General features: G+C 35.6%; 2 protein-coding genes across 2 annotated transcripts; both read left to right on the top strand.

The window, feature by feature from the left end:
• The first annotated feature begins 1,446 nt into the window (after positions 1–1,446).
• Positions 1,447–14,567, top strand: LOC128177953 (uncharacterized). The gene is made up of 5 exons (XM_052844891.1): positions 1,447–1,452; positions 4,727–4,858; positions 5,455–5,521; positions 14,144–14,179; positions 14,368–14,567. The coding sequence occupies exons 1-5, from the start codon at positions 1,447–1,449 to the stop codon at positions 14,565–14,567; spliced, it is 441 nt and encodes a 146-aa protein (XP_052700851.1).
• On the top strand, positions 6,562–9,706 carry LOC128160665 (uncharacterized). Its single transcript, XM_052824035.1, has 2 exons — positions 6,562–6,814; positions 9,054–9,706. Exons 1-2 carry the CDS (start codon positions 6,562–6,564, stop codon positions 9,704–9,706), a joined length of 906 nt encoding a protein of 301 aa, XP_052679995.1.
• Positions 14,568–21,818: the final 7,251 nt, after the last annotated feature.

Here is a 21,818-nt window from a genome sequence, read left to right as displayed (position 1 = left end):
GCTTTCTGTTAAATGACGACTTTGCTTATTTTGCATATTCACATCAGAGCGGGGGTATCACTAGTGAGCATTGGCTCACAGATATCTTGTTGTACCAATCTGACATCAACTTCCTGTTAAATGACGACTTTGCTTATATTGCACATTCACATCAGAGCAGGGGTATCACTAGTGAGCATTGGACATCTTGTTTCAATTGGGCAGTTCATGCGCTCCACCATGCCATCAGATTGTGGATGGTATGGGGTTGTGTGAGTCTTGTTGATTCTCAGTATATCCCATTTGTTTGAATAATTTTGATTCACACTTGCGCCCTTGGTCAGTATGGAGAGTTCTAGGTGGGCTGTATTTGGTAACGTAATTGTTTATGAAGGCTTACGCTACTGTCTTGGCCTCCATGTGCGGAAGTGGATTAGTTTCGGCCCATTTAGTGAAGTAGTCTTGAATTACCAGATAGTTTTTATTCCCTCTGGTTGATGTAGGAATAGGACCTAAGATGTCAATCGCAACTCTTTCTCCTGGATCTCCTGCTCTGGTAACTTGCATAGGCGCACAAGGAGTTTACTGTATTTCTTTCTTTTGGCGCAATGTTGACAGAATGCACACCATCTTCTAACATCTTTGTTCATGACAGGCCAGTAGAAGCTTTGCTTTTTTTTTTGCAAGAGTTTTCTGTCTACCAAGATGTCCTCCTGATGGCACATCATGGAATGTTTCTTGGGTTGTTGGCATATAGGCTTTGCATCTACAGTATCAATTTTATGTTTTATCAAGTTTGTGTGACCTTGATCAGCACCCTGTTCAGCTAAAAGATTTGCATGCTTAAGCAGAAACGAACTTGCTTGCTTTCTTTGTTCTGGTGAAAGACCATCAGTATTGTCCAAAAGAGTTTGAATGTGTCAGGTAGCTTTGTGTTTTCTGTTGACTCACCGCTGTCTGCAGGTGTTGTGGTTCTTTTCAGCTCAAATATTCTGGCAATACTTCCTTTTTTATACCACTAAGAGATCTTCATTGTGATTTATCAGCCTCAAAGGAACTGTGTTGCTAGGAGCTGTGGATACAGTGGATCTACTCATCATCAATTCTTCTTTTTTGAAATTCATGGATGGTTCTTAAATTCCATACAGAATGCATTCTGAGGGTATCACCTTACCAAAGATGATCCACTCACTTCTGCCCGGTATTACTGAAATTTCTTGGATAGAAACCATGCAACATTGCACATTTTGCTCCAATAGTACAAATTCATCCATTAAACAAGGGTCATTGACATGAGGTTTAGAGTGCATTCATGTTCAACCATTAAATCTAGCCCTAGGATACCCTGTCCTCTTATTGCTGCAACAACTGCTTCATGTTTTATCAAATTTTATCGCTCTCTAAATTTAGACACTGCTGATCCTTTGGTCTGTAATGTTTTACCATCTGTTGAAGGGAATCCTAAGTATGCCGGTTTGTAATATCGGTTGATTTGTCGATGGTATAGCATCATGTTTTGTAAGACTATTGTAACTGAAGCCGTATAGTGGCCAATGAAATTGGCATCTTTTCCATTAACATTTGTTAGAATGTAAAATCCAGAGACAATTGATGTCTAGCATCCACTCCTCACCTGGCAATTAGGTTGTGTGCACTCTTTATCATTCTCTTTACTAAGCTGACGTTCATTATTTGTCTTCTCTTGTGTCACTCGCTGTTGACATTTGTGGCTAATGTGTCCTTTTGATTGCAATTAAAACAAATGATGTCATCTCTTATTGTCTGTCTGCAAACTCTACCCAAATTTCCCTGCTGCTTTAACTGCTGAATTTTAGACTTAAGTTCCCTGATTTCTGCATCTCTGCCATCATCTTGTTTACACAGGGTTTCAGTGACAATTTTGCCTTATTTAATTTCCCTGTCCTCTTTACTTTAGCTTTCATGCAAGCATCGAATTCCACAGTTATCTGTAATGTTCCGTCAAAGAAAACTGGCCGGGCACGCAGAATTTTAAGACAAACTTCAAACTTTGTCAACGGGTTTAGGAAACTGTCCATAGCTAGTGTATCAAGAACTTCCTTTGGTGCTTTAGGGTACACAAGGGTAACCAACTTTCTAATCGCCTGCCCTAGTTCCAACAGTGACTCACCAGGTTTTCTCTGCCTTGTCCTCAGTTCAGACTTATAAAGTCCTTCAATATTTGTCCGTGCAAAGCAATTAGCCAAGGCACTGACTAATTATGCCCCCAATCGAAGAAGGGAGGGCATATTGCTTTGCTACTGTCTTTTGGTCGGTCAGTCCACCAACAGTTTCCATTTATTTTCTTCGCAAAGGATGAACATATTGATATGAAATTTGGTATACAGGTTTATCATTGGGTACGAACGAGTAATTTTTGACAGAGTTATGCCCCTTGACCTTAGAAAAGTTCCAATTATTTACAGTTTCCTTTCATTTTCTTTGCAGAAGATGCACATATTGAAATGAAATTTAGTATACAGGTTTATCATAATGATATCTAAGTCAACTGCTATTTTGGGTATGCATACCTGTTAACCCTCCCGCATTGCGCGGGAGACTCCCGCAAAACGGCCCAAAAATCTAACATCTCCCGCATCCAACATATCTCCCGCGCGGGAGACAAATTTCTCCCGCAATCGTATTTGTCTTCCCCTGTACCAGGGAATCCATTCTGAATCTTTACATGCAAATTTCAACAACCACTGGGGGTTTTTCTCTGATTTTGAGCTCAAACTGCTGCTGTATAGCTTGAATATATCAAAAAAGTACTGTCTACCATGATCATAGTATGACATGTTATAGTCCAGTTTACTTTTTACGATTACTTCCGGTTTTGACTTAAATCAGTTATGTATTTTGTTATGCATAGGCCTTATAAAAAAATTAAATGAAAGCTTAAAACATCTTGATTTTACTCTGTAACACCAAAGAAAACAATAACAGCCAGTGGTGTCACTTAACAGGTGCACAGGTAAAGCACCCAAGCCACGTGCAGTGAGTCGTGACTGATTCTATCTGGCCAGCACGGTAGGTAAAAATCAAAGTGAGTTTGGAACAGAGTGTTTATACAAGCTACCGATAAAAGTGAAGCTCGAGGAAAAAGTGTAAAAGCATTTCACAAGAGTTTTTAAAGTTTATAGTAACGGTACTATGAATTACAGGGATATGCTATAGACATTACAACAGAGATCATTTTTTAAAAATGCTGGAGAAATACATGTTGTTTTGTGAATTAAAAATCTATGATTCTATGCAGTGATGGTTCAATACTGAACAATAAGAAGACTTATAATAATATAAAAAGTGACACTATTGACTTCTTGTATTGTACCATGCAAACAAAATAATAGTTTTCTGAACATGTACAGCAACACAAGTTGTAATTGCACACTGGTAGTCATAGAAATGATAAAATTTAAAATGATTGCAAATGCATTAATTACAATGGTAAAACAAGGTATCTAACAGTATTTTTAATATATATTTGCATTTCACGTGAAAAAACGTCGTTTACGCAAAATCTCCCCCTTAGCCAAGTTGGTAAGGGGGAGATTCTCCCACATAGCAGCTTTGAAAGGTTAACAGGTATGGGTATGATCTAGCAATTTATACCCCTTGGTCATAGAAAAGTTTCAATTATTTATTGTTTCCAGCCATTTTCTTTGCAGATGTTTCCAAGGAAGGGGACATAAGTGTTTTATAAACATCTCTTCTTCATTGAAGTCTGTTTCATTTGTTCAGTTCTGTGCAGTATTCAAAATGAACCTTGAAGTCCATCCAGGCCATCGAAGGTTGATGGGGTAATTCTTGACCTTCACAATTCTGCCAATGTTTTGTCTCTTCAGTTCATGACTGCTGTCTTCTTTCGAGAACTACGTTTTGATAGCATCTGGAATGTCTGCTTTTTATCTTTACAGTGTTAAAGGGCATGCCAAACCTTCAAGAAGTATTTCATACTGTTGTATTCATATGTTAATTTGTTACATGTGATCCTTACAAGGAAATTAAGGTAGGTCCGTAACAATGAAATGATAAACTTCAAGTTGAAGATATCCATGGTGTTACATACAAAGACAAGCTGTTATTGTGTGTACTGGTCCATTGATTTAGCATACAAAAGCCCAAATGGTATTATGTTGTGGGTATAACTGACAATATGATATAAATTAATATTTAGCTACATGCTAAGGTTTTGTCATTTAGTGAATGAATACTTGAAATTTGTAAATGTCTGAGAAGACAGATCATTGTGGGTAAGTATGAACTAACCAGTATTGATGCTTACTGACAATCTCTGTGAACATGTGTTGTTCCGTGTTAGTCCTTGTCTGTCCTTTTATGTACCCTAAATGTATATAACTGTCTTAGGAGATAATGGGTTCAAATCCCATCACTACTGCATATGTTTTCAAGTAGTGTTTTAAGGTAGGTCTCCAAGTTCTAGTATCAACTAATATAACTGTTATGTTTGCATGCTGTTTTATTTCTCCCTTGTTTTGTCTCCAACATCAATCCAATTTAAATCTAAATGATATTGTTTATAAAATTGTTATTAATTATGAATCATTTGCTTTACAAGAAAATGAAGATGAAATGAAAATGATTTTTTTTTCAAATGTTTCTGACAAGATGCTTTATTTTTAACTCCTTTTTCTTTATGGAATGAATTGTAAATTGTCAGACTATAGTAAGGAAATATGTACTTTCAACTCCATGAAAATTTTAGATATTGCAGTTGATTCCTCAGTCAGCCATATCTGGAATTAAGGATGGGGTGGACACCAGTGAAGTCAGGTCTTCCCTTCAGATGTCCCAAAAACCAAGTTGCCTTGAGATACAGCCATTTATTGTCACTGAGGGTAAGATTATAAGTTGCCATGATACTTTGCTATCATTGATCATGTTGGTTTATCACTATGAATGGTTACAGTAGTTATACCCCCACATATGAAGGGGGATCTTTTTGGAAGCACTCTGTCCATCTCTTTGTCTGTCTGTTCTACATGATCAGTCTTCTAAGATATGGAGTTGCATTATTATACCATAGGAGTAAGTGATTAATAATGAAGGAGAAAAACAACTTATTACTGCTGTCATGACTTAGAGTTATACCCCCACATATGAAGGGGGATCTTTTTGGAAGCACTCTGTCCATCTCTTTGTCTGTCTGTTCTACATGATCAGTCTTCTAAGATATGGAGTTGCATTATTATACCATAGGAGTAAGTGATTAATAATGAAGGAGAAAAACAACTTATTACTGCTGTCATGACTTAGATTATTCAAGGTTTCATCCATCAAAGAGCTTTACATGGCTATTTTCATTAACTGCAAAGGTTGGGTTTATTGTCTTTTTTCTGCATTGTAAATAAAAAAAAATAGCATTAATGTAACCCAGAGGCCTCGGGTTAAAAGTATGACTAAATAAATAAATAAAGAACAACATTTGTTTTTGTTCCAGCTGAAGAACTTGAAAATCTAGACACTAATAGTGATGTGCCAGTTGTCTCTCAATCTGAAGGTTAGTATATATCCTATGTTTAGTATTCTTTAAACAATTCAACATTTTGAACTACTGGTATTAAACTGAAATTGGTCATTCTGCCCAAGAAAAGTGCAAAATTTATCAAAATGCTTATAATTGTTAGTTTAAGCAAATATAATTATCAATCTGATTAAAATCAGATCTGTGATCCGCTCCAACAAATTCAATGTCGCTACACAAAGATCTCTTGTGTGGCAACATCAAATTAGTCGGAGGGGATCGCAGATCTGATTTTAATCAGATTGATATAATTATACACACTGCAAATATGATTATACCCCTTGCAAACAAAGATTTGGGGGGGGGGGGGGGTAAATAGGAATCTCCTTGTCCGTCTGTCTTTCCCCGTGTTCCAGGTTTGTGCAATCATGTCAATGATTGCATGTATTGCACACACATGATGGTGGCAATATTGAAATAATTTCAATATTGCCACCATTACAATTATTGTAAGATCATCATTATGTTAATGATTCTGATGGATTTGCCATTCTCAAATGTTAATATAAGTAATATACAGCAATGTGAAAAAATCATCAATGAACTTTTCTCAATGCTGTTTATTTCTAAGATAATTCGATTTAATTGCTAAAGAATTAAATCGCTCTATTGGAGAGACCATTATTTGGGTTTTTTGGGGTGATTAGCATACCCCAATAGCTACTTCGTCAATTAGTCAACCCCACTGCACTTCCTTTTCCTTTTCATCGACGAAGTGAAGCAGACGAGAAATCGCTTATCCAGTTTGAAATCTGTTTATTTTAATTCTTTATTGTTAAATTTAAGTCATTCTATCGTAAAATTTTAAAAAGAGAAGTATTTGACCAATATCTTATAGCTTTAGTTTCTCCATTGTTTATTTATTGCGTTTGATGATGCACGATTTTAAACAGTGTTAATCGGCCACATGTTTGAAATTTATAGTGGGCATGAATAATACATTTTCAGTAATTAATTTTCAAGCTACATTGTTTTTTTCTCATAGTTAGAAGTTAGTTTCAGATAAATAAGAGAGAATGCCAAGGGGGAAACCTGCTCGAAAGAGACCTGCTGCGTCTGTCAGCGCCGAGCGGCAACCAGCCCAAAGTACTAAGAGGAGACATACCGGTAGATCGACCGCAGATCCTTTTCCAGCTGTAGAGGACAACATTAATGCCGTGTCAAACAGTGAATCAGCTACCAATGAGGCTACTGATGCTGTCTGCACTCCAAGTTTGGATTCTGCCTCTGTCAATGGTCCTGGATCGTCTATCCAAGGCAGTACAGCAGGTAATGAAGTTGCCAGTATTTATGACAGTTTGGGGGCAAATGTTTCAGAATTGGTAAAACAAAAAATAGTTAAAGGAGATTTTATTGATTTAGGTCAGCTACTATCCAATCCGATCCCGATGGATAGTAAGCAAACCTTTACAATATCAAATGGTCAATTGGTCATTAAACGTAAGCGGGCCTCAGTTAAGATTACAAATGTACAGCAGTGGACAGATGCATTCTTGATTTTTTCATCCATATATTCTGTTGTTCACCCTGAAAGTTTTTTAGGATTGTTGAAATACATCCACACTATAAAGCTAGGGGCTACAAGGTGTGCAGGAATAGGGTGGAAATTTTATGATGAGCAATTTAGGATGAGAATGGCTAAAAATCCTAGTGCATCATGGGAAGTCGTAGACCAAGAGCTCTGGCTTATGTATATGATTCCTTCAGCTAACCCCGTGCAAAAGCCTTTAACAGGAGGACGTTTTCTAAAATGTTATGATTTTAACAATTATGGGGTGTGTGTAAAACAACAGTGTCAATATTTACATAAATGTTTGAATTGTAGTGGGCCTCATCCATCAGTTATGTGTGTGGGGTCTTCTAATTATCAACCTGTTGCTAGGGATTTTTCAGGTCACAGATCCCCATCACCGTACAGAAGCCAGGTTCCTTCTCCAAGACCAACTCAACCACACAGAGCCAGATTCCCTTATGTACCCAGAGCTGCAGGGCCTAGGTTTTCCCCCAATTAATGTGCAAGTCCTTGCAGATTACTTACAAAATTCTTATTATGATAAGAGGAGTGCTGAATTTTTAATTAGGGGATTTGTTGAAGGATTTAAACTCAATTACACTGGTCCAAGGGTTGCTACTAATTGTTCCAACTTAAAGTCTGCTAGAGAAAATGAGCTTCAGATTGTTGAGAAAGTTTTTAAAGAAATTCATGCTGGAAGAGTTGCAGGACCATTTAGATCAAGACCTTTTCCTAATTTACGTCTTTCACCCATAGGTTTAGTTCCAAAGAAAGATGGTTCATTCAGGTTGATTCATCACTTATCTTTTCCTGCCAATTCTAGTGTAAATTCATTTATTGACAAGTCATTTTATTCAGTCAATTACTCCTCGCTGGATGATGCTGTTAAGTTGCTAAGTTTATTGGGTACAGGAGCACTGATGGGTAAAATTGACCTCAAATCTGCATTTAGGTTGCTTCCTATTCACCCATCAGATTTTGAACTTTTAGGTTTTAGATTAAATGATATGTTTTTCTTTGACAAGTGCCTGCCTATGGGATGCTCAGTGTCTTGTAGTCTTTTTGAAGAGTTTTCAACTTGTTTAGAATGGTTACTAAGGAAGCAATCTGGCCAAGAATCTGTGGTGCATTATTTGGATGATTTTTTGTTTGCAGGTAAGGCAGGCGACAATGCATGCAATGAACTCATGTTAACATTTGTGGAGCTTTGTAGGGAGTTAGGTATCCCTTTAGCTGATGATAAGACAGTGTGGCCTACAACTTCCCCAATATTTTCAGGTTTTGAATTAGATTCAGTAGAAATGAAAATAAAAATTCCAGTAGATAAGCTGTATAGTTTAAAGAATTTAATAATTTGTTTTCTGGCAAGGAAGAAGGCTACTTTGAAGGAATTTCAGGCTCTTGCAGGATTACTTAATTTTTGTTTAAGGGCCATTCCGACAGCTAGAGCATTTACTAGACGTATTTATGATGTCATGCAAGGCGTTGTTATAAACCACATCACTTTATTGGGTTTCAGTAGCGGTTAAGGATGATTTAAGAGTATGGCTTACATTTTTAGATTTATTCAACGGCTGCTATTATTTTCCCCAGATTGACTGGGTAGATGATGAACATTTACAGCTTTTTACAGACAGTGCAGGGAATTTAGATTTGGGTTGTGGTGCTTTCTTTAGAAATCATTGGTTGATTTTTAAGTGGCCTACTGAATGGGCTAGTACAGAAGCAATGAGGGACATAACATTCCTTAAGCTTGTACCAATTGTCTTGGCAATCCATGCTTGGGGGAATCAATTAACTAGCAAAAAAAATGTTTTTCGAGTGGACAATGAGGCCTAAGTTGCAATTTTGAACAAAAAATCATCAAAGTCAAAGCGTGTCATGGGTTTGATTCGCCCTTTAGTACTGCAATCCATGTTAATTGCTATTCAATTTAAGGCTTGTCATATTTTAGGTGTTCATAATGAAGTTGCTGATGCATTGTCTCGTTGTCAGTTTCAGCGTTTTCGGACCCTTGTACCCCAGGCAGACTTGGAACCAACACCAATACCAGATTCTTTCCTAACCATCATTTCCAGGCTGAGTTTAACAGATTAATTCAAGGTTCTATTGCACCAAATACTAGGCTGGCTTATGAGACAGGTTTAGTTGAATTTGACCGTTTTAGGGTCTCCAGTGGGTTACCTTTAGTATGGCCTCCTCCTGATCAACATATCATACAATTCATTGTTAGCTGTTCTGTAAGAGGTTTGTCATCTGCATCTGTAAGAACCTGTCTGTCTGGCATTAGTTTTAAATGTAAACTTCAATGCACACGAGACCCCACCCAAAATTTTGTTGTCAAAAAGCTGTTGTCAGGCATGTCAAGATTAATAAGTACCACTGATGTTCGACTTCCCATTACACCTGCTTTATTGGAAAGGTTAATAAATGTACTTCCAGTTGTTTGCAGCTCCTTGTATGAAGTTAAATTATTTTCGGCCGTTTTTTCGTGTTCATATTTTGGTCTATTCAGGGTGAGTGGGTTAGTGTTGGATAGCAAGAAAGGCAGTAGTTCCCATGCAATGGATGTCTCCAGCATCCAATTTTTCAGGACAATTCAGCTGTTAAATTTATGTGGCCCATTCAAAAACAGATCAACTTGGTAGGGGAGTTGTATTGATTTTGCCTGCAGTAGAGGGTAAGGAATGTCCAGTAAAGTTGTTGAAGCAGTACTCAATGCTGCGTCCTAAAATGGAAGGCCCTTTCTTCTGTCATTTTGATAGATCACCACTAACTCGTTACCAATTTAATGCCATTTTAAAGAAATCTCTGTCATGTATTGATGTAGATATTAAAAAATACAAATCGCATTCCTTAAGGATAGGTGGCGCCACAACAGCCTCTATCAATGGCATTTCCGATGGTCAAATTAAAGAACTTGGGCGTTGGGAGTCAAGAGCTTATAAGCGCTATATACATATAACCTCAAAGTTACTTCATGAATGAAGACTTGAACTGTTGCCCCTTTTTCTGGCGGCTTACTTGACGTTTTTATATCTTGTCTGTTCATATTGTAGTGCACAGAAATGTTGAGTTGTTTACTGAGTATTTTGAATGTGTTTTTATGTTTGTATGTTTGTATATATCTATATATATATATTCTTTCAGAAGTTGTTAAAGTGTGGATTGTTGGATCCTCAATTATTTGGCAAGCATTTAGTCATGCTAGGTTGAATGGGGGGTCCAATCTTGATTTTTCTCCAATGGAAGCTAACATATGGTAGCAGGGAAAAGGCGGCATGAGATGGTGACATCTCCTCCCCAAATTCAGGCAATTGTTACGGTATGAAGACCCTCCACATATTCTGGTATTTCATTGTGGTGGTAATGATATTGGTCAGATTAAGTCTAGCGAATTGCGCAAAAAATGGAGCAATCTTTAGATGCACTTTCTCCACTGTTGCCAAGAACAAAATTCATTTGGTCGCAAATACTTCCAAGACTGAAATGGCGTAATGCTAGAGACAACAATGCTCTCAATTAGACACGGGTGCGAGTAAATAGCTTTGTTGCTACAAAACTTTTAGCACACCAAGGGGGTTACATTCGCTATCAAAAGATTACTCCATCCGACAAAAGCTTATTCAAGGGAGATGGGGTGCATTTGACTGAAAAAGGCAATGAAATTTTCCTTAAAACCTTGAAGAAAGCTTTGAAGAGGTTTATTTCGTCAGGTGTAGGAGTTTACTAGTACCCTTTGTCATAATTATGTAATGGCCATGACATACACTTAATTCTAGCTAAATACTAGTCATAAATTAAACATTCTAAATTCTAAGATTATAAAAGGAATAAGGAATCATTCTTTGAGTATTATGAGGTGATAATTTCGGTCGGGGCGTGGTCAAATCAAATAAAGCCCGAAGGGCTTTATGATAGATTTGACCACGCTCCGACCGAAATTATCACCTCATAATATTCAAAGAATGATTCCTTATTACTTATATTTATATTATTTCTAATGTGCACGATTAAAGATCTAATAATTATAACATTTTTACCGTTGTTTTAATTCGTATAATCATGCAAACCCCACTGGCGCCCCAGGAATACGTCATTTGACACTTGCATCACACGTGTGTTGTACATGAAAACTCACAGACATGTATTGAAGAGTCAAATTTGCAAATTTATTAAGTCGATACAACAAAATATCAAATCAAATATCATTTGATTTTTAAAAAAAATGTGTGTAGTTGCAAAATAGTAAATAACTAGAGTGTTTATTTCGTGATAGCGGAAGGTACTTTCCTCCTGCGCGGTAAGGCGGTCGATCTACACCTCAGTCGAGATTGTACTTGATGGTAATGGAACAGTTCTCAAAGCGGGAGTTATTCAAAACTCCAGATTTAATGCTCGAGTCAGACATGGTGGAACAATTAAGTTCATTTTTGACAGGTAAGTTGGAATTTTCAGAATTATACGGGAAAGATTTGAAGATTCTGTGATTGTTGGCCGGAAATTACACATGAATCTTCAGATGGATCATTTATTTTGACACTTGCGGTGGTTATTGTAGATAAAGTTGCACTCGCACTTTTTTTTGGGGTAGAAGACAGTTCACGATTATAGCTACGTATGGAAGCTTCGTTGCGATGCCCATGGAGAAGTACATGATGTGTCTTGCTTCAAATCCAGCGTCGTTCATGGCCTGAATTGCTGTCGCTCTTAGACAGTGAGCTGTGTAACGTTTGCACCCGGCGGCCTTGCAAATATCCGGAAGGAAATTAACATATGATCGCTTTTTCATGGGATCGGCTGTGTACCATATGTTGCAATCTTTCGGGTAAGAAATGGCATCTTTAACGCATTTATTGAAAAGATGAGACGCATTTGGGTCCGTTTTAGACAAGAAGAACTTCAACATCTTCACAGGACAAGTTTCGTTTCCAGTTTCATACATTCTTTTGTCGTTCAGTGCTTCAAGTTTGTGAATGCCACCTTGATAGTTTTTTTGTTTTGTTTCATGCTTCAAACAAGCATATATGGAGCCTTCTTCGTCAACTTTGAAATCGAAGGAATCTACCCGAAGCTGATGATGGAATTCAAGACCACGAGACACAAAATGTATCGCGATGATGTACCACATTGCAAGTCGCAGATTGACTGGAGAAGAATATGCACTCTCCAGGTAAGCAGAAATTTTCTGTAAATCTGATTTGTGAATGATCTCCTTATGAGTTGTAGGGCGAGAAGTTCCAGTGACCATTCTATGCTTCATGAGACCGGTCAAACTTTTATTTGCAGTTTTGAATGCTTTATCGTTTACAATGTCTATATTTCGACCGATGTCGGATAAATGCCTCTTTATGGCGGCTCTGATTGCTTTCATGGTATTTTTATGATATTCGGAGGTATGCTCCTTTTTCGGGTTTTGGGGTTTTGCTTCACAGTAAAAGCGACTGAGTTTTTTCGCCAGATCCTCCTCGCAAATCTCAGCCAGATCTAGAGGGACTCCAAACGTTTCAATATGCCAATCTGTAATAGAAAACGCACAATGATATCCATGTTTTGACAGTTATTTGAGAAAAAACTGTAACTGCATAATATGGGCTGTTTTTGTTTGCGTTTAATTGCTGCTTACTAATATTCACTTTTAAAAAAAAAAGAAGCGTACCTGTAAGAATCTTTAAACCCCATTTGGTGCTTTGTTTTGTAGCCTTTGATTGTGTGAGTTCCTGAATCCTTTAATTTCGTCGTCGGAGAGCTTGGCAAAACGAGTACTTGTTGGCGTTTCTGGGGCTGGCAACCTGGGATCATCGGATTTTTTTCAAATCGGCAAATGCCTGTTGGGTTAATGTTATATCGAAGTCCGAAACGACCATTTCGGATAGAAAATTGTCAAAATCAGAATCAAAACCTTCTAATTTTAATTCTGGCAGGAGGGCTTCATAATTATCCCCACTAAATACTTCAAAATCGCCATATTTTACCGCATCTGATATATCGTCGTTCATGGTGGCTGCATTCGATCGAAATAAAAAATGAAGTGATCAGCAGACGATCATTATAAGAAATCTATTCATCAGCAGACGAGCCGTTTATATAAAATATTTAAATTGCATATTAAGATGTTTTTCTATAAATTTTATTTTAAATGGTAACCTTTACATGCTCATTTTAATTTTCATTCATTTTGTGTGCGAAAAGAAAACATTTCAAAACCACTACTTTTTTTATTTAGCACATGCAATGTATTACTACGCGCGCCGTGCAGCCAATACCGTTTTTCGGTTTTGCTATAAGACACGCCCATTTTGTGTCACTCATATTTTTTGATGTTATTCGGTTTTAGGGTTCAAAATTGATTTGTAATGTTATCACAGACAAAGACAGTTGAAAATGTAAATATATACTCTTAAACATCATAAGTTAGCATCTTAATAATTGTGTTCAGCTACCGCCCTTATGGCAGTGGACACTCCGTGTCCATATGGCGCAATCTTTAGCTGAATTTAGTGAGCATCTGTTCCCAGGGCTCGCTACAACTCTAATTTTCAATTTGCTTATTTGTGTCAAATTTGATATGTTTTATTTGCTAGTATGTTCTTTAACAGTTTCATATGTATATTCCCATATTTCTGATTCATTTGCATATTTGACATTTTGATGTGCATTTCCATTTACATGTATTAGCCATTTGGGTTGCCATTATCGCCCTATTTACATGGGTCGGTAACCTTGGTTTCAAATGTAGCCAGTAAAAATTGTAAATTGCTGAAAATTTTCTATTACATGTATTTGCCATTTGGGTTTCCATAATCGCCCTATTTTCATGGGTCGGTAACCTTGGTTGCAAATGTAACCAGTAAATAATTGAAATTTATACTGTAATCCAAAATTGTAGTGTAGCCATGGCCATTATTCGCCAATAAATATTACAGTTATAGTTTTTTGGTTATCTCTAATAACTTGAATTATGATATTTTCTTAACGAGGTGTATCATTTGTAAGATTGCAAGCTCAAGTTCCCTCTTGCTAGTTTTCTTTAAAATTTCCTTTTACTTCACAGAAGAATCTTCTTTGTCAGAACTGTCTCACAGAAGAATCTTCTTTGTCAGAACCGTCAACTTCTAAAGGTATGAAAATAAGAAAAACACAAAACAGAAACACAATTCTATTTTGCCTTACATATGTGAAAAGAGAAAGCTTTTTCCTAATTAAAAATAAAAAATTTCTAGTTTATAATATTAAGATTTTAAAAAGATTAAACAAAATGTTCTGGCATTACTCTATATCGAGATAAGATTTATTTTCCGTTTATAAGGAAAATGGAAAGCTCAAACATTTAATGAGTACAGCTACGGATCTCAGCGCCTCATTGAAATTGAGGAGGAGAAGCTTTCAATCAAAAAGCAGAGACCGGAAATTGAAAAAGAGAGGCTCGAGATTTTGAAGAACTTTTATGCTTTGTTTTCTTCTTCAAATGTTCAATCTGTTTGTAATCTTTTGTCTGAGTTTAATTAGTAATTTCGTTTATAATTGCGTGAAACTTCCACCCTATGTGAGACCAATGTTTTTATACCTCCGCTCCAAAGGAGAAGGGGTTATACTGTTTTACCCTTGTGTGTCTGTCTGTCTCATGACTGTCCGTTTGTTCATCTGTCAGTAACGGTAATTTCTATCACAGTTTTTCAGCAACTATTCATTACAGATGCTTGAAATTTTAACAGACTATTTGTTTAGGCATGCCAGAAGATAGGATTTATTTTTGTACCAATCAGCTTTCTATCAACTTTGCTCATTTTGCATATTCACATCACAGCTGGGTATTACTAGTGAACATTAGCTCACAGATATCTTGATCTGCCTGTTCTAACCATTATTACAATTACAATTACTTGTATGGAAGCAGCATTTTTAATTTGCTGGTTATTTTAAATTTTATTATAATTATCCACTATATGGACTAGAATATTTTTGTTTATGTTTTAAAGAATGTGAAAACATTAAGTACATGAATGAATTGTCTTGGAAAATAGACTTAATCATTTTTAAATTTATCAAATAACAAAGAAACACATGCTAAGTTTCATGGGACTCAATGTATTTCATAAATGTATTTTAAGAGTACCATCTGAAGACAACCTTAACAATAATACTTGCATATAAAATGTAAATTAAAAAGTACAGTAAGTCATACTCTGGCATTATCTTGATGTGTTGAACGGTATTAATTTTTTGATTTATCGTACAAAAAAAAAAATTGAAAATGACACTGTGGATTAACAAAAAATGTTTCTTTGTATGTGTTCCAGTTAGATGGAGAATTCAAAAATGAAATTTTACAATTCTAAAGTAAGATGGCAGCTTTAAATGATATCTCTCTTTAAAAATATCAAATAAAACAAATCTAAAACAATAACCAAATTGCTTACCAATGTAGAACATGATTTTTTAGATAACATATTGGAAAACATCAATCTTAGAACACATTTAACATACTAACTTTTGTACAATTCAAAGATAATGACCTGTAGGCAGAAAAAAAATTATCACTTATTTGAATAATTAAAATATCAGTCTACTTTTAACAGGGTGTTGCACATTACTTATCAAAAATAACTAACTATTGGGCAGGCAAATATATCAAATAAACAGACAATTCCACTAAATAATTAAAACCTTCTAACAACGATGTTTCTGATGTTAACTGCGTTTGCATTGACAATAGTTTCAGCATTGAAAGTGTCATTATCAGAGAAGATGGGTACTTGTCCTGCTGCTGGTGCTGGAATGCGGTCTTCGATGGCCCTGTTGTGGAGGCGGCAGAATGTCTACAATAGAACAGTTGTTTGGACAATTAATGATTACCATGGGGTAAGATGGGGTTATTGGGGGGGGGGGGGGGAGACAAATTTTTTCATAGGAATATATAGAAAAATATCTTTAAATCTTTTTCTTAAAAAACATTTGCCTAAAAAAGCTGTAACTTTTGTGAAAGGGATTTCAGATAGTGTAGATTCAAATTTGTCCAAATCACAATCTTTAGGAGTAGTGTGGGGCCACAATGGGGATTCAGTTGTACAAAGGAAAACAATTTAATTATTCACAAAAACTGAAATGTTATTTATGCTTTTACTTATTTATATAGCATTTTTATATATTGCTGATTCTTTAATATTGTTTAAACTTTGGCCCCTGGATGATTATTGGGCCTCACAAAGGTTCAGATATAATTTACACAATAAAATATGTTCAAATAAATCAAATCAAAGGTTCAGAGTTTGATGTACATGTATGCTGAATGTGACACGACTATAAAATCGTGTTAGAAGAGGGACTTGATTATGCCGGTAAATATAAGAATATCCAGGGGGAAACAGATTTTTTGTATAGAATCTACATGTATTATACCACATTGTCCAGATATTTTGTATTATGACCCAATGAAGCCAATTTTATCCTGCCTAGTGTTGCTCAGGTGAGCGATGTGGCCCATTGGCCTCTTGTACTGTAAATTTCTATACCCCGTGTAATTTTAATGAGGACACAAAGGAATAACAATTATCAAATGTCCTGAATGTTGCATTGTCCAAATAACAAACATCTTATTATAAATTAATTTTCTGTGTGTTTATAAATGAATGAATTATACGTGTAGGTGGTGCCTTTAAGCAAAATAGTCCCTACACTTGCAGAGTGTATATACATTTATTGGGAGATTTTAAATCAGAATGCTTGACACAGGTCAGAAAAGAGGATTTGCAATTTTAAAAACAATTGTCAAAATTGAATTATCATTTGAAGATAAGAATTGAAATTGTTTGATGTACACCCTTTTCAAAACTGAGGAATTCCCTACTTTTACTTTCATTTTCAGAGTTTTTCAATACAGACGCATTTTGCCGGAAAACGAATCTGACTTCAAACCACGAAATTTTAACAGGAAAGAGACAATTTGATGAGCTTTCATTCAAGAGGTCCCTCGTTGCTGAACAAAAATTAGGGCCGGAGCTATGAACCATTATAATGTTAACATTACCGCCTATGGAAATTGCATTAGTGGACTATACCCATATTGAGCTCCATGCTGGTAAGGCATATTTCTTGTTTATTAGCAATTATTATGATAAACGTGCATTTTGCTTTTGTACATCTTCTCATTTATGTGAATTAACTAAATTTTTAACAAGTTTAATCATAATAATAGCTCATCTACTAAGAAAATATCCATCAACCCCCCCCCCCCCCCCCCCCCGGATTTTCAAAAAACCAATTTAAATTAAAGAAATTGTGATTTTAACTTGACCGTAATTTATTTTGAGTTTGTACATAAAAAAAATGAAAAGGTATGTGTGTTTCTAATTATATATGAGTTTAGAAGACATCTTAGTAAATTTTGAGACCAAATATCACTTCGGGTTTTTAGTGCGATCATTTCAAGCGAGCAAAAGTGAAAGTAGAAAAGCAGAAAGTTTCCGGTGAGGAAAAATACATTCTAGCAGTGTCCAGTTATCTAAGATTAGTTTACATTGTGAGGGAATTGTATTAGTGTCCGGTAGGTTCCAATTCTATATTTATGATGATAGATTTGCATTAAATTTGAGTAAATTGATTTGTCATGCATGTGACATGACTATGTACCGAACATGTAGGTATGCACTCTTTAACATGTAGAATTAAGCCTACCATGTTGGATAGTACTTAATCCACAAAACCTATCTTTGTTTATCATAATCAAAATTGAATGAAATTATCAGTAATCATTTTAAGTAGATATTTACTAGTATTTATTTATACATACTATTGCAAAAATAGATCAATATATGTTGGGGTGGGTGTTGATATTGAATGTTATTTTGGGGGGGGGGTGGTCTTCAGGCTGTATAGATGTGTTATGCATGAAGATGTAGTTATTGTTGCCTATCTGTTCTCTCTTTCTGTATCTTTCCCCCTCTCTCTAATTCTCTCTGTGTCTCTTAATTTCTCTCTCTCTCTCTCTCTCTCTCTCTCTCTCTCTCTCTCTCTCTCTCTCTATCAAACTAATGGCTGCTTTTGACATGGAATTGCAAATGTTGGGGATAGTGTTTGATAATGTAGAATTTAATTCAAAACATTTCATTTTAGATAACATGTAAATTGAAATGGAACTTCTTCAAAGAATAAAACACAACAATGAGCCACACTTGATGTAAGTAAAAATTTTTTTTGTAACTACACTCGTCCAAGTTTAAAAGAAGGAACCTGTAAAAACTATATACCCTGGCCAGTATTTTACATGCAGATAATTTAGAATATTAGATACTGGGAAACTTTACATTGATTATACATATTTCACAGACTTAGTGGGTATTTCTTGTTCTTCTGGATTTTGAACTTTAGTTAAATGTAGACTCTCTTCCACAGGATATGTCTTTTGATAATTTTTGTTAAATTTGTTACCATGGTAACAATATACAAGAGTAAAAGAAAAAATCCTTATTAGCAAGTTTCTTTTCCCTATGACATATATTTAATGAGTTAAGTCATGGTGCATTTGTTCCGAAATTAGGCTTAAATAAAAGTTCAGCAAATATTACACTTATATGAGTAAAAACAACTCATCACTATGACGTCATTATGACGTCATAGGTGAGGTAATCTCAAGCTAGCATCAAAATGGAGCAAAAACGGAATTGAGGGCCTCACATTATAGAGTCATATAACTTTATTATTTATAAACCAATACCTACATGTAATACATTGATGGATTGGGAAATTCCTATACTTTTCTATTTTACCTTTTTATTGGTGTTTGAAAACATATCTTTTTTGTAACTAAGAAAAAACTCGTGACTTTTACGACAAAATTTTTATAAAATCAGACATAATTGAGCTTTTTCAAAAGAATATGAACAAAATAAATTTGGTAAATTATTGAATGTTTATGTTTCACATGTATTTTAATCCTTGAGATTAAAGTTTCCTCAATTTATGCAATTTAATGAGCATTGAGTGCCAATGAGCTATATGTTGTTTAGGTAAATTATGACTGGACTGTTTCTTCAAATTTCATGCATGTGTATCAATGCCGCAAAATCCATCATTATAGGCAATTGGCTGATAGTCAACAGCAATCTAAAACCCAGTGACTTCTCCTTCACCGACATGTAGGGCTAGCCAGCAGCAGCAGTAGGTCTATTGGTCAATCCATGTAATTAGACACTTTTCACTACCCAGTGATATCACCACCAACACAAGCAGGTAAGTATAGATATCTTTAAAAAAAAACAGGGGTTTTATTTAAAGAAAACTCTGTTCCTCTCGGTAGACTGTATCAATAGCCTTATAGGGTACTAATGTAAACTTGTGATTATCTCAAGGGACTGTATCCCCAGCTATTGGTACTCATATGTTGTAACTGTTGTGATCCTTTCATCAGAGGACTATCAGTTGACTAGGTTATTAATGTGTTGTAACTGTTGTGATATTCTCATGGGACTGTATCAGTAGTGTGTAGTACTAATGTGAACTTTTGAACTTAAACCATTTGCTCTTTTCATGTGTAATGTAGTACCAAAAACTATGTAACTGTTGTGATCCTTTTAATAGACTGAGAGTGTACAAATAGCTGAGGGTATTTATGTGTAGCTAATAAGATCTTCTCTGTAGACTGTATAATTAGCATATGACATTATATTTGCATTTCTATTGTTCTTTCCCACTGTAAGCCCATACGGAGGAGCTGCAATTATTTCTCTATAATCGCAATTGCTCTGTCAGTATACTATGACGTCATAAAGGTGTAACGTTATATATACTTTTCCATGACGTTATAGATTTAAACCACTATACGATACATCATGTGTTTTTCTCCAACTCGATTAAAATTGACGTATTTACATGTGATATTAAAACATGTTTTTGATAACATTTTAAAGGAATAACTGTTATAACATATCATTGATTCTGTTAAAAATCTATGTGAATTAAAAGATACATTACAGTGTGAATGTTTACTTTTGATGTTATAGCTAAACGTCAAGGTCTAGGCTAATACATGGTATTTGCGAGTGGTAAAATGCAAATATAAGTAATAAACAACGATTATTTAGTGAACATGGCGTTATGAATAGCAACTGCTCTGCTGGCATATTTTCCATGATGCGCTAGCGCGCATCATGGAATATGCCAACAGAGCAATTGCTATTCATAACGCCATGTTCACGAAATAATCGTTGTTTATTTCTTAAATGGTTACCTGTTTTGATCCTCTCATCATGGGACTTATTTGATTAGTGTATTAAGAGATGTAAATGTTGTGGTTTTCTCAGTGGATTGTACCAATATCATATGATACTAAACTTTAACTGTTGTGATCCTTTTACTAAAGTGTATAATTAGCCCAAGGAAATATTGGAACTTATTGTTTTCATGTTCCAATCTTGAAAGGGTGATTTGTGTTTTAGAAATTGACATTGTGTAACTTTTTGAGTCTAGTGTTTTGTTGTGTAATTTGTGCAAAAAATCTTGACTCTTGAAGGATTTTATACAAATGTCAAATTGCAGCAAACACATCTACCTTGAACAATTGTCATTTTCCATGCTGTTTTAATTTTCTTTTATACCCCCTGCAAATGGACTTTGGAAGGGTTTATAGGAATCACCTTGTTTGTCTGTCAGTGTGTCCTTGCAAAATTTGTGTCCTGGCCATATCTGGAGAAATATTGGAAGTTCTTGGTTCACATCAAGATTGTTTATGACCTAAGGGTGTGTCATGACTTTGACCACAGGTCATTTGGGCAAGGTCAAGGTTACCGGCAGGAAAAGTGCAAAATTTGTACACTCTCCGTATCTTGCTTAACGGGAAATATTGGAAGTTTTTACTTCACACAAAGATTGCTTATGACCTTAAGGTGTGTCATGACTTTGACCCAGGGTCATTTGGGCAAGGACAAGGCCACTGAACGGGAAAGCTGCAAAATTTGTGTTTCTTCTTATGGAGAATCATTAGAAGTCCTTACTTCACATAAAGATTGCTTATGACATGAAGGTGTGTCTAACGTTGACCCAAGTCTTTTTAGCAAGTTCAAGGTCATTGTTTAAAAAATGCTTAATTCCTGTCTGTGTCATGTTTTGCCAAATGGAAATGATTAGAAACTCAAATTTGACACAAAGCTTGCTTGTGTCAGGCCACATAAAATTAATTTTTAGATTCTGATCCCGACCTGCCTCTCTGAAAATGGCCTGTCCAGAATTTTATTTATTTTTTCGGGGAAAAAAAATTGGACAAAAAAATGTTGCTCGGCATACCAAAAGTTCAAATTATTTAATGTCTGCTTGACATGTGGAATATTGTTTGATTCCAGTCATGTTTGTTACCATAAGGATACAAATGTCTTTATGTATTAACAATGAAGTTGAAATAAAATTGAATTTAAAGAATAGAAATTGGTTTGTGTACTCATACTAGCATTAGCAGTTTTTTTAGGTCACCTGAGTCACTCAGATGACCTATTGCAATTGGTCTTCATCCCCTGTCGTGTGGTGTGCGTAGTGTGCATTGCATTAACAATTTTACTTTTTAAACTTCATGAAAACCATAAGGCCAATTGTTACCATTTTTGGTGTGAAGCATCTCTCTGGTAAGAGGAATATAAATTGTGAAACCCATGGCTCTACATCCCCCCCCTCCCCCGGGGCACCACAGGTGGGGCCAAATATGCAATTAAAAAAAAGCAAAATTTTCAAAAATCATTTTCCCATCTCTCATACATGTGAGGAAAAAGTGAATGC

Source organism: Crassostrea angulata, chromosome 1 (genome assembly GCF_025612915.1).
Source record: "Crassostrea angulata isolate pt1a10 chromosome 1, ASM2561291v2, whole genome shotgun sequence".
Classification (NCBI taxonomy): domain Eukaryota; kingdom Metazoa; phylum Mollusca; class Bivalvia; order Ostreida; family Ostreidae; genus Magallana; species Magallana angulata.
The sequence above is the reverse complement of the archived record's forward strand: the minus strand, read 5'-3'. Positions and strand labels throughout refer to the sequence as shown.